The 14,012-nt window shown below is 41.6% G+C and overlaps 1 protein-coding gene and 1 pseudogene across 4 annotated transcripts in view; one reads left to right on the top strand and one right to left on the bottom strand.

Moving 5' to 3' along the window:
* LOC144284473 (uncharacterized) overlaps nucleotides 1–14,012 on the top strand; it is a 187,032-nt gene that overhangs the window by 131,183 nt on the left and 41,837 nt on the right. For 2 of the 3 annotated variants that reach the window (XR_013352880.1, XM_077849048.1), the window contains exon 4: nucleotides 7,591–7,708. Coding sequence is in view for 2 of the 3 variants with exons in the window: in XM_077849048.1 (XP_077705174.1) it covers nucleotides 7,591–7,708 (118 nt within the window). In the remaining variant the exon portion in view is untranslated. Of the gene's footprint in view, nucleotides 1–261; nucleotides 1,265–7,590; nucleotides 7,709–14,012 lie in introns of those variants that run through there. The other variant, XM_077849046.1, reaches the window with a different exon arrangement.
* On the bottom strand, nucleotides 11,313–13,435 carry LOC144285101 (spermine synthase-like; annotated as a pseudogene). The gene is made up of 3 exons (XR_013353540.1): nucleotides 13,422–13,435; nucleotides 12,390–13,206; nucleotides 11,313–12,184 (listed from the first exon to the last, which is right to left on the bottom strand). The product of XR_013353540.1 is annotated as a spermine synthase-like (transcript).

Genomic DNA, 14,012 nt, shown 5'->3' with positions numbered 1-14,012 from the left:
GTGTGTGTGTGCACAATCGTCTCCCATAAAATGCATGGTCAGGAAAAATGTCTGTTTTCTTTCATAAACAGAACCACTGTGCCCACATTCAAGGGAACAGTATGTTGTTAAGACCTCTTCTGAGGGTACAAAGCCCTCTGTCCAAAGATAGGGAAGGCGTTTTTTCCTTTCCTGGGAAATAGGACTGGTCTCCGGATCCAGCTCTCCCTTCACTGCACCCCGTCCCCAACAGCTTTTCTTTCTGTTGTTCTTTTTCAACAGAGAACAGAAGTTTCCAGTTGACAGAGTCCATGCTCAGCCCCTTGGTGGTACATTGCACAAGTGGCACAGGCCTCTGGCTGCCCCTGGAAAGAAACAGGGCAGGGGACATGGAAATGTTCCAGCAGCAGCCCCAGCCTCTGTCCTCCCAACGCCCCTGTAGGCGGCGCAGCCTTGTCTGGGGCCCCACTGGAGGGATGAGGCACATTGGTCCTGGACCCCAAACCTGGGGGGGCCCTGAGCCTGGGGGCCCCCTGAGCCGGTGGGGGCCCTAAGCCTGGGGCCCCCTGAGCCTGGGGGGCAGCCCTGCCTGGTGGGGGCCCTGAGCCTGGGGTGGGCCCTGTGCGGCCGGCCCCTCTGTCCACATCAGCACTCCTCTGGAATCTGCCCCTTGTTAGTCAGGAATGTTCTTCAGATAAGGAACTGAGCAGAGCGCAGGCCCTCAATCAGTCATCCCAGGCCAGCCTGGATCTTTATCTCGAGGAGCAAGGGCAGGCCTGCTCCTCAGACCCCTTGGCGGCCTGAAACCGGTGAAACCCGAAAACCCAGAGGACCTGGAACTCAGAGGGAACTGCAGAGGAACGTGGCCACGGTGCTTTCTCCCGGATACCTCTGACCTGGAGCTGCAAACACTTATTTCCCCGCCGAGCTCCTCCGAGGAGATTGACCCCAGGGACGCAGATTACTTAACAGCTATATTTACCAAGTCATGGAAGGGAGCCGGTACCAGCCAACTAGCTTTCCTTCAGCGCGTTCCTTCGTCTACTCCCTTGGCTTCCCCTCCTGCTCCTTCCTGGCCCTGACTTTTAACCCTTTCGTAGCTGGAGGAGTCCCCCGCTGGCCTCAGATCTCCAGGCAGACAGAAGGTGAGGGGGATGCCACCCAAGTGCCCAGATCCCCCAGCATCCCTCTTGGCAGCCCAAAATTCTGCTTTACAAACTTCTTTCTTGCAGCCTGACCATTCTTTGTCCTCCAGTGTTTCCTAATAAAATGATGCAAGTACCCTTGGGAAGGGAAATGACTCCAGCTTTTCTTTTATGGGCTGGCAGACTGAAGAATGGGCACATGTCATGGCTGTGGAGGAGAGAAGGCTGGCTGCAGGCTGGAGGAGATGACTTCTGGCCAAACCGAGGAGATTGGTGACTTCCCTAAGTCCACAAGTGGAGCAGAAGGAATGAAAAAGGGGGCACAAACCCACAAGGACCGAGATAGAGACGATAGAAGGATAGAGAACACAGAGAGTCCCTGACTTTGCCTGAGCTGTGCAGTAAGGATCACTATCGATCATGGAAATCCTGACTATCTGTTTAATCAAAATCTGCACCAGGGAGGAGGGGGCGCCTATGGGCCCCGGATCCCCATCTTCCATCCTGGAGAGGCGACAGTCAACTCTAGAATGGAAACATGGAGAAATTGCTGAGCAGGTTGCATTTTTAGGGCAAAGTAGGGATGTCAGGGTGGCTCAGTGGTTGAGCGTCTGCCTTTGGCTCAGGTAACGATCCTGGGGTTCTGGGATCAAGTTCTGCATCAGACTCCAGAGGGAGCCTGCTTCTCCCTCTGCCTCTGTGTCTGTGTCTCTCATGAATAAATAAATACAATCTTAAAAAAAAAAAAAAAAGGCAGAGTAAGTCCCAGGGGAAAAAAAAATACACAAGAAAAACAACTGAAAAGTGGAGGATGAGAAGCCAAAGGAAATGAAGCAGTGAGGGCTCTTTCTTTTCTTTCAAATTCTAGCAGTGTTTAGATTTTTAGACTATGTGATGCACGTGTCTTGTTTTCATGAAAAAAAGTCAAAATGTAAAAAACGTGAGAGAAAAGAGATGGGGTGGAAGAGGATGCTTGGGATTTCAGGTTGCTCCCCAGGGCTGGCTCCGAGGGGTGCTCCAAACCCTGAGCCACACAGTCCACACCCTGGTGAGAGCAGGCCAGGAAGTCCTGCCGGTGCTTTTCCAGAGAATCGGTGCTTTTCCAGAGAATCGTGACTGAGAAGATGGAATTCTCCTCTGCGCTTGTTTGGCTTGAAAGGGGGCACCCCTGGGGTGAATCCGTGGGGCTGGGAGCTGCAGGTCTGCGGGGCAGGTGAGGCCGAGAGAGGGCTGGCAAAAGGCCAGTGCCAGCTGAAGAATTTGCATCTTCCTTTCCTCCCAGGGATTTCTGTTTTCCAGGTTCTCTGAAGCCACTTCTGCAGGCCCACCTGGCCTTCCAGGGTGCTCCCCACCGCCCCGGGGACTGCATTCGGGGGCTCAGGGGTACTAGCAGCAGGCACTGCAGGGTGGGAAGGGCCAAGGCAGCTCTGAGCCTCAGCGACCCCCCACAGGGCCCTTTGCTGGGATATTTGGGGATCTCCGCCTGAGTGAGTGAGCAGGTGAGCAGGGCATTGACTCTGCAAACCCAGCTCCCTGCTTTGGCCTGCACCCTGCTTCTTGTTAAAGCCAGGAAGCGCAGGAAAACCCAAAACCTGGCTGCTGGGAAGCCCAGACTAAAACTCAGAAGCCCCCACCCCTCAACCTCGGACCCACTGGCAGGTGGAATGGGAGGAAAACAGGTTGCAACACTGTGTATGGGCAGGCCTTGCAAAATGTACAAATGAGAAGAAAACGAGATAGTATAAAGTACTTAGCGAAGCCCCCCAAAGAGCACTGAAGAAAACATTAGTTATGGTGATGACAATAATAATTAGCACCTCCTGTGGCAGGAAATGTGCTAGAAACTGTGAACCTTTTACATTGAATTCTCCTACCACAATACACGCTTTTCATCTTTTAATTAATTTTTAAAAGCCTAATAAGTCCATTGTTTGATTATAAACAAATCCCCGGATTCCAGAGCTTTCAGCTTTGTGACGCATGAGAAATGAAACATGAAACAGCCAACACTGCCCAGACAAGCTGAGAGGAGAGTTACAAACCTTCTCCAACTGGCTCTTTGTCCTACAGCTAACTAGATGTTGTGGCTGCTGATCCTTTAAGATAATATAATATCCTACTGAACGAACCTGTCACATTTTTTATAATCATTCCCTAAATGCTGAATCTTTAGATTGTTTCTTTTTTAAAATTTATTTAGATTGTTTCTTACTTTTTAGATGATTTAGGATGCTGGATGAACATTTTTGTTCAAAAATTTTTTCTATATTTGAGATTATTTCCTATGTTGCAGTCACTATGGGAAAATATTAAAGGGCAGTAAAGATTGTAAAAGACTCTTTTTTAAAAAAAATTTTTAAAAAAATAAATAAATAAATAAAATTTTATTTATTTACTCATGAGGGACAGAGAGAGAGAGAGAGAGGCAGAGACACAGGCAGAGGGAGAAGCAGGCTCCATGTAGGGAGCCCGATGTGGGACTCGATCCTGGGTCTCCAGGATCAGGCCCTGGACTGAAGGCAGCGCTAAAAAGCTGAGCCATCCAGGCTGCCCTGTAAAAGACTCTTGAGTTTATTCCTATGAGTTGTACTAATTTATAGTCTTACCGAGAGTATTCCACTTTATTGAACTTTTGCTACATCAAATACTATCACTTTAAAAGTAATTATTTGAAAAAGAAAATGGCCTTTTCCCTTTAACTTATATTTCTTAAATTACTAGTGAGATTGGACATTTTCTTAAATGCCTGTTAATTTGTTGTGAATTTTCTGTTTATATCCTTAAAGTAATTGTGCCTACTTGGGACCCAATATGATAAATATGAATATTGATTATCCTGATCCTAAAACCTCGTACTTTTAATTAGCTGGAGTTTTTGCCATTTTTTCATTCAGGAAAAAGTGGTAAATTGTAGAGTAAAATCTATTGACATGGATGAGCTGACAAACATGATGTTGAGGCAATGCAGAAGCCAGATGCAGAAGAACACATACAGTATGTTTCCTTACAAGCTTCTAGAACAGAAAGAACTAATCTCTGTCAATGGAGTTCCTAGTAGTAAGTCCTTGACAGGCACATTGGTTGGGAGGGAACAGGAGATAGCATTTTAGGAACCTGAACTTATTCTATGTTTTGATCTGTGCAATAGAGATATATATTATCATATATGATATCTATTATATCATATATCTATATGATATATATGATATCTATACTTATCTACTTAATTCCTCTAAGATTAATACAATTTACTATGTCTCCATTCTCTATTTCATATATATATACATACATGCATACACTTTCCCCCCATAAATTTGCTCCTAGAATTTGCATGAACCAGCATGCCTGGGTTGCTCAATTGGTTAAGCATCTGACTTTAGCTCAAGTCATGAACTCAGGGTCCTGGGATCCAGCCCCGTGTTAGGCTCCCTGCTCAGCCGAGAGCCTGCTTCTCCTTCTCCCTGCCCCCACCCCACTCATTCTCTCTCTCTCTCAAATAAATAAACAAAAATCTTTAAAAGAGAAAAAAAAGAAAAGAACTTCCATGAACCATCCTAGGGTCAGAGCTCTAAGCATCCTGAAGTTGCTGAGGGGCTTGGTAGTTCCACTGGAGAATTTAAGAAAGAGGCAGCAGACAGGCTCTTGGGGTTCTCCCCCTTGTGAGAAACTAAGAGCAACACAGAAGAGAAACTTCTGTAAACACAGAAGAGAAAAAAGCTAGATTTTTCACAAATCTATTATTTGTGAAACAGTTCCAAAATATAATGAGGTCTACTGGTCTACTAGATTCCAGTGATCACAGACCTCAGACAACGTAGATCAAGGTCCGGAGAGAATGTGATGTCAGAGAATACTAGAAACGGCTAGGAAGAGAGTTGGGAGCCAGGAAGTGCTGACGTGTTGAGGGTGTGTATGTTTGGGCGTCTAGGGTGGGGGTTTATCTATGGAAAATCTCCAGTTGGTCTTCAAGGATCCCTCTGGAATGGATGTAGCCAAGACTCAGACACTCCTCCAGGACACAGGAATGACTGTTTAGAATAACAACCCCTCAACTCTGCAAGATCCTCCATTAGAAGAAAAGATGTACTTTGCTGGATTTAGGCAGGAAAAGTAATATAAATACTGTATGTGGGTGGGCAGCCCGGGTGGCTCAGTGGTTTAGCGCCACCTTCAGTCCGGGGCGGGATCCTGGAGACCCGGGATAGAGTCCCAAGTCAGGCTTCCTGCATGGAGCCTGTTCTCCCTCTGCTTGTGTCTCTGCCTCTCTCTGTCTCTCTCTCTCTCTCTGTCTCTCTCTCTCTTTCTCTCTCTGTCTCTCATGAATAAATAAATAAAATCTTTAACAACAACAACAAAAATACTGTATGGGTTTTCATTAATAAATATTGAAATCGAGGTTAACCTTACATAGATATTCAGAAGATGCTTTCCTGAAAGAATTTGGATCACCAAAATCTGGGTCTATGCTTCTTCAGCCATTAGCAGTGTAGTCCTGAGCAGCTGCTTCTCACGTGGCCTTCCCATCTTCATGTGTAAAATGACTGGACCACATATCTCTCAGATTTTCTCCATCCCTTGCCATTCTATGATTTTATGCAACACATTCCCGGTGAGTATACAAATACTTAGATATAATGGGTACTGACTTTTTGTCCCTGGGTTGGGGTGTATTTTATAATTGTAATCCAAGTTGTTCTAAAAGTTCAATGTGGTGAAGGCAGGGGCAAAATAGTCTTGGCTCCCAATGACATATTTTTCTGGTAGTCTCCAGTTTAACTTGTTCTTTAAAAAGAAAAGCGAGAGGGGAAATTGCAGTTCTTAGATTTGATGAAAACCCTAGATCCACTCCATAAATAAAAGCTAACATTCACATACTCCACGTTTTTGCCTAAAATTTCAGCAATTCATTGATTCCTAGAGGTCTGTCCATGGAACCAGGTTAAAAAAAAAACCGTTGGACCTGGTGACAGGTGTTGGAATTTATTAATCTCGGATTCTATTTACATCAGTTCCTGCTCTGTGTATCAATTAGAGGTCAGAAAATAATACTAAGTTTCAAGACACATACTGTCAGATGCGTCTTTAGAGAGATTATTTATTTATTTGAGACGGGGAGAGAGAGATAGAGAGAGAAAGAGAGGCAGAGGGAGAAGCAGGCTCCATGCAGGGAGCCTGTGGGACTCCATCCCGTGTCTCCAGGATCACGCCCTGGGCTGAAGGCAGCGCTAAACCGCTGAGCCACCTGGGCTGCCCTAGAGATATTACTTTATATACACAAATTAAACACGCTGGCGGGAGGACAAATTACTATATTGTTCCTTGGCAGTATGAGAATAAGAAGCAAAATCCTTAAAAATCTTTAAAAATTTTTAACATTCTTTTAAGGCTTTTTTTTTTTTTTTTTTCCGGTTTATTTATTTGACAGAGCACATGCTGGGGGAGCAGCACGCAGAGGGAGAGGGAGAAGCAGGCTCCTCACTGAGCAGGGATCCTGATGTGTGGCTCCATTCCAGGACTCTGGGATCATGACCTGAGCTGAAGGCAGATGCTTAACTGACTGAGCCACCCAGGTGCCCCAGTTTTTGACATTCGAATGCAGAGCAAAAGGGACCCTCGTGCACTGTTGGTAGGAATGCAAACTGGTGCAGTCACTATGGAAAATAGTATGGAAGTTCCTCAAAAAATTAAAAATAGAACTACTTTAGTATCCAGTAATTCCACCACTGGGTATTTACCTAAAGAATACAGAAATATGAATGCAAAAAGATGTATGCACCCCTATGTTTACTGCACATTATTTACAATAGCCAAATTATGGAAGCAGCTGAAGTGTCCATCAATGGATGAAGATGTGGTATATAAATACACAATAGAATATTAGCCATAAGAAAGAATGAAATCTTGCCATTTGCAGCAACATGGATGGATCCAGAGAACAGGATGCTAAGTAAAATAAGTCAGTTGGAGAAGGACAAATACCACATGACTTCACTCATATGTGGAATTTAAGAAGTAAAACAGAAAAAAAGGGACAAACAAAAAAATCAAACTGTTAACTATAGAGAGCAAACTGATAGTTACCAGAGGGGTGATGGGTGGGTGAAACAGGTGAAGGGGATTAAGAGTACATTTCTCTTGATGAACACTGAGTAATGTAGAGAATTGCTGAATCACTATATTATATACCTGAAACTAATATGACACTGTATGTTAACTCTACTGGACATTTGTCCCAATATTCCTTTCCTGGGGAATTTACCCTAAAGGTAAATGCTTACAGATGTGGCCAATGGTTTATCTACAAATGGTTTTATTCTTTAAAATCTTGAAAAATTGGAAGTAATATATATGTGTAAAAACAATAGAGTAGTTAATGAAATTATGAAGTCTTCATTGACAGAGTATAATGCTGTGATGAAAAGTCATACCAAAGGCTTTCAAACTCTTCCCTTTGGGGTCCTTTTAGAAGATGACTGTGGGAGAAGGGGCAGAAGTAGAAGAACTAGAGAACTTGCAGACAAAGCTCTGACCTCCATAAACCTGTGTTCATCAGATAAGCTTCACTGTCCTGTGCTTCAAATATTGTAAGTTTGTGTAAGATTTTATTAGAAAAAAAAGAAAGGATTTTGTAGTTTAAAAAAGATATTAAAAATACTAAGTAATAGAATATTTCATGATGTGGGAGAATGATACACTGATAAATGAAAAAGTAGGTCTTTTTTTTTTTAAAGATTTTATTTATTTATTCATGAGAGACACAGAGAGAGAGAGGCAGAGACATAGGCAGAGGGAGAAGCAGGCTCATCATAGGGAGCCTGGTGTTGAACTTGATCCCGGGACCCCAGGACCATGACCTGAGCCAAACGCAGACTCTCAACCACGGAGCCAACCAGGTGCCCCCCAAAGGCAGGTCTTTAAACAGCGGTATGAAATTCTAGCAAACTGAATTCAGCAGCATATTTAAAGAATCATGCACTATCACCAAATGCAATCTATCCCTGGAATTCATGGATTGTTACCATATGAAAATCAACCATTGTTATATGACACATTATGAGAATGAAGGGAAAAAACACCACATGATCATCTCAATTGATGGAAAAAATTGAGAAAATTCAATACTTTTTCATGATTAAAAAAAAAAACCCACAAACTAAGAATAAAAAGGAACTTCCTCAACATACTAAAGGCTATGTATGGAAATTCCACAGCTAACATCATACTTAATGGTGAAAGACTGAAAACTTTTCTCTTAACATCAGGAATAAGCCCACTTTTATCACTTCTATTTAACATATGACTAGAAGTTCTAGCCAGAGCAATTAGGTAAGAAAAAGGAGGAAAAATGTATTTGAATTGGAAAGTAAGAAGCCAAATTATCTGTGATTACAGATGACATCATCTTACATGTAGGAAACCAGAAAGATTCTACAACAACAATAGCAAAAACCCCTTGAGAGCTGCTAGACAAATTTAGCAGAATTGCAAGATGTAATTTCAACATAAAAATCAGCTGCATTTCTATATAATAGCAATGAGCAATCTGAAAAGGAAGTTAAGAAAACAATTCCATTTACAATAGTATCAAAAAGAATAAAATACTTAGGAAAAAATTTAAACAAGGAGCTGAACAAATTGTATGCTGAACACTGCAAAACACTGCTGAAAGAAATTAAAGAAGACATAAATAAATAGAAAGACATCCATTAGTCGTGGTTTGGAAGACTTAATATCATTAAGATAACAATACTACCCAAAGAAATCTACACATTCAATGAAATCCCTATCAAAATCACAATGATAGTTTTGTGGAAGTAGAAAAATCCATTCTAATATTCACACGGAATCTCTACTCCCTGAGTAGCCAGAACACAAAGGTGGAGGATTCACACTCAAAACTTACTGTAAAGCTACAATAGTGAAAATTGTGTGGTATTGGCATATGACAGACATATAGACAACGGAATAGAGATCCAGGAATAAGCCCTCATATCTATGGTTAACTGATTTTCCCCAAGACCATTAAATAGGAAAGGATAGTCATTTCAGCAAATAGTGTTGGAAAACTGGCTATTCACATGCAAAAGAATGACACTGGGGAAGCCTGGGTGGCTCAGCCTTTGATCACCTGCCTTCAGCCCAGGGCATGATCCTGGAGTCCCTGGATGGAGTCCCACATTAGGCTCCCTGCATGGAGCCTGCTTCTCCTTCTGCCTGTATCTCTGCCTCTCTCTCTCTCTCTCTCTCTCTCTCTCTCTCTGTGTGCGTTTCTCATAAATAAATAAATAAATAAAATCTTAAAAAAAAAAGAATAACATTAGACTGTACCTTATACTGCATACAAAAATTAACTCAAAATGGATCAGACTTAAAAATAAGAGCTAAAACTATAAAACCCTTAGAAGAAAATGTAGGGGAAAATCTTCATGACATGGTATTTGGCAGTGGTTTCTTGAATACAATACCGAAAGCTTAGGCAGCAAAGAAAAAATAGATAATTGGAGTTCATTAAAATTGAAACCTTTTGTGTATCAAAGAACACTATTGACAGAATGGAAAGACAACCAAAAGAGTGGAAGAAAATTTTTGCAAATAATATATCCAACAAAGATTAATATCTAGAATATACAAAGAACTCCTACAGCTCAACAACAACAAAAAAAACCCTAATAATTCAAAAATGGGCAGAGGGCTTGAATAGATATTTCTCCAAAGAAGATACACAGTCAATTAACACATGAAAAGATACTAAATGCCATTAGTCATGAAGGAAACGCAAATCAAGATAATATTTTACACCCATTAGGATGGCTATTATCATAAAAAAAAATGGAAAATGACAAGTGTTTATAAGGATGTGGAGAAATTAGAGCCCTTGTTTATTGCTGGTGGGAATGTAAAATGGTGCAGCTACCATGGAAAACAGTCTAGTGGTTCCTCAAAATATTAAAAATAGAACTGTCAGATGATCCATCAATTCTATTCCTAGGCATATACCCCAAAAAGTTGAAAACGGACTCAAACAGATACCTGTAAATTAGCATTATTCACATTAGCCAATAGGTAGAAGCAATGCAAGAGTCCATTAACAAATGAATAGGTAAACAAAATGTGGTGTATCTACAAAATGAGGAATAGTATTCAGCATTAAAAAGGAATAAAATTCTGACACATGCTATAACATGGCTGGACCTTGAATACATTATGCTAGTGAAGTAAGCCATACAGAAAAGGACAAATCTTGTATGATTCTACCTATAGGGATGCCTAAAATAGGCAAATTCATAGAGATAGCAAGTAGAATATATGTTACTAGGATCTGGCGTGACAGGGGAAGGAGAAGTTAATGTTTAATAGTTAGGGTTTCTGGGGGCACCTGGGTGGCTCAGTGGTTGAGCATCTGCAGTGATCCCAGGATCCTGGGACTGAGTCCCGCATCAGGCTCCACAAAGGGAGCCTGCTTCTCCCTCTGCCTATGTCTCGGCCTCTCTGTGTTTCTCACGAATAAATAAATAAAATCTTAAAAAAAAAAAAAAAAAAAAAGTTAAGGTTTCTGGGTGCACCTGGCTAGCTCAGTAAGGAGAGCATGCAACTTTTGGTCTTAGGGTTGTGGGTTCAAGCACAAAAAAAAAAAAAAAAAAAAGGAGGGAGGAGTGCCCGGGTGGTACAGTTGGTTAAATGTTGGACTCTTGGTTTCTGCTCAGGGCATGATCTCAGGGTTGTGAGATTGAGCCCCACGTTGGGTTCTGTGCTCAGCGCAGTCTGCTTTGGGGTTCTCTCATTTCTCCCTACCCTTCCGGCTCATGCTTTCTTTCTTTCTCTCTCTCTCTAAAATAATTTTTTTTTTTAAAGAGGTTTTTTGTTTGGGATGATGAAAAAGTTCTGGAAATAGATAGTGGTAATGGTTGTACAGCATTATGAATGGATTTAATGCCACTTAATTATATACTTAAACATGGTTAAAATGGTAAAGTTCATGTTATATATATAGATATTTTACCACAATAAAAAATGTTAAAAAACAGCATTGTGTAAAATAATGCTGAGTTTAAAAATTAATATGTATGGAGAAAAGATTGGGACAACTTAATGCGTCAAATTATTAATAATAATTTTCTCTGGAGGTGAGACTATAATAATTTTTATTTTGTTTTTTGCATTATTTCCCTACTGGACCTCAACAAGCTCTTTTTTTTTCTCATTTATAATTTTAATCGAAGCATTGCTATTCATTTTTTCTTAACTCTTTCTTATAAGCACCAAATTTTAATATCTAGGTCAATTTTTTGGGAAAGAAACACCATCAAATAACTTCCCTCCAGAATAAAACAATGATGTTCATTCCTCCAAACAACCGAATTTGAAGTCTACTGAAACAAAACAAAAACGCCCCCCCCCACACACACACAGAAAAGGAAAAAAAATCACATTTTAGGAGTTAGTGCATTTAGCAGCCTTCGCTCTGCTGTCTAATCATCCTTCAGCTAACTTTCAAAAAAATTAACACCCTAGCGCATCAAAATACACATTTTCCACTTGCTCTGTTTAAATTAAAAATAATAATTAAAAAAAAGAAAACTTGAAGGAATTCACAATCAATTGCCTGACTCTTTTTTTTTTTTTTGCCTGACTCATTTCAATGTCATGTACAGCAAATGAAGGTCAGGAAGGCTATTTGCAGCACACATGATTAGGAGAGAATTGGTCTTCAAGGTTTAGCTTTCTTCCAAACAGTGTAAAATACCCACAATTCCAAGTATGGGGGAACACAGACGATCTCCTTTGAGAATTCAACAGGACAATACAGGCACCCAAGCTGTTCTTCATAGAGCGACAAGGCTTCCGTCAAATTCACACAGTTACCCTGTGTAAAATATTTCCCATCCTGTTTCAGTACTTTCATTGAGAGGTCAAGAATCAGTCTGAGAAACTCCCATGTGGAATCTTCTTCTGGAGACGTGGAGATGGGAACAGCTGTCAAAACATTAATCACATAATCAAACTCTCTCCCTTCTTTGGGCGTACCTCTTCAGTACTGGGATACAGTCTTCTATTAGAACCTTCTATTAGAACCTGATAGGTGCCTGGGTGGCTCAGTTGCTTAAGCGTCTGCCTTTGGCTCAGGTCATGATCCCAGGGTCCTGGGATCGAGCCCTGCATCGGGCTCCCTGCTCTGGGGGGTAGCCTGCTTCTCTCTCCTCTGCCTCTGCTTGCTTGCTCACTCTGTCAAATAAATAAATAAAATCTTAAAAAAAAAAAAATAACCTGATAGCAGTCTCCTTTAAGATTGTCTAAGACGTCGCCACATGTTTTCCGCATGTATTTCTTACATCCATCAATCACCCTTTGGTCGATCTCTACCATAGTGACCATCTTTGCTTTCAATTTGACTGTTTCACATAATATGCCCCCATCTCCACCCCCGAGAATCAGTACATCTTTGCCACCGTAGTCTCTTTTCCACTGCCCATGATGGCCTGGGTATATGCCAAATCACTCTCCGCCAGATTAACATCCCCACTAAGGATGAGAATATTTCCAAACTGCTTCGAGTGTAGAATTTTAATGTTCTGATAAGGTGAATCTTCATCATACACCACTTCATCTATGTCATACTCAACCAGGCGACCATCAGCAGTGGGCCAGATCTGTCCACCGCCCCTCCTCCAACTATGGGTGGTAATTGCTTCACCGGCCCAGTAGTGTCCTGACTCAATTCTTTCATTCTTTCTTCTACTTTGTTCAAAAGACTGCCAACTTCTTGGCCTTGCGAATCACCATCATAACTCTGAAGATCCAGCAACACCAATCCATGTGGGTAAATTCTCAAATTGGCAAAGCTGCCATTTTTGTTTATGTAGGTCGCTAGATAACCATGGTCTTGCAGGTGTGCACCGACTCCGTCGTCCCTTGCTCCTGGAAAATGGACCGGAGGCCTTTTAGAATGGTCTCGCCCTCAGCTCTGGTGCTGAGCTCGAAGTCGAGGTGCTGTGCCCTGCTGCTGCCATAGCGAGGCGAGGCCCTGGGCCATGCCTGGAGCAGGCGGCCGCGGGGAGTGCGGCACCTCAACAAGCCCTTACAGCTTGTTGGTCACAATTTTTAAAATTATGAAACAGTCCCTGTATCCAAAAGAATATATTATATACGTGAATGTATACAGATTAATTTTAAAATAAGATAATTAAAATATGAGATAATATAATTTCACTTATTGCTATGATGGAACCAGAGTTCAGATTTGCCATCCTACCTTAACCACTTAAAACCATGGGAGAAGATATATGGAAAAAAACAAACCAGTTTTTGGGCATTGGAATACAGTGCCTTGACAGTGATCTTGGAGAGAATGCAAAGGAATGAGATGAGCCCTAAAATGGCCCTCCTTATGATCTGGAGAGAATTTTCAGGCCATAGCATAGGGAGAAGTAACCTAAATCTAACCTGAGCTGAAGAAACAGAATTGAGAATTTGAGGAGGCCAAGGCAGCTGGAATTTGCAGGGTGGAGGACTGCAGAGGACAGAGTTGCCTAGAGAGGGCGCTCTAGAACCTGTCAAAGGTTCTTTTGGATTTCTGCTGTATGCTGATCATGGGAGGATAACACTTGTCAATAATCACAGAGTAGATTTCAGAACAAAGGCTGTTATCAAAGATAAAGTATATTTATAATAGCAATGGAGTCAATTCAACAAGAGCATATTATAATCCCAACCATTTGTGCACCTATGGATATTTAAGTTTTTTCCAATATCCTTATATTATAAATATGGAGGGTACAGATTTTTTCAGATGACAAAATTCACGTGTGCAATAAAAGGCAATTTTTTTTAATGGGTGAATTTTGCGTCTCTCTTGAGTCTCCATTCTCTGTGATTTCAAGAAACAGAACA

The sequence above is a fragment of the Canis aureus genome, chromosome 15 (genome assembly GCF_053574225.1).
Source record: "Canis aureus isolate CA01 chromosome 15, VMU_Caureus_v.1.0, whole genome shotgun sequence".
Taxonomy (NCBI): Eukaryota; Metazoa; Chordata; class Mammalia; order Carnivora; family Canidae; genus Canis; species Canis aureus.
This window is presented reverse-complemented; position numbering and strand designations above follow the sequence as displayed.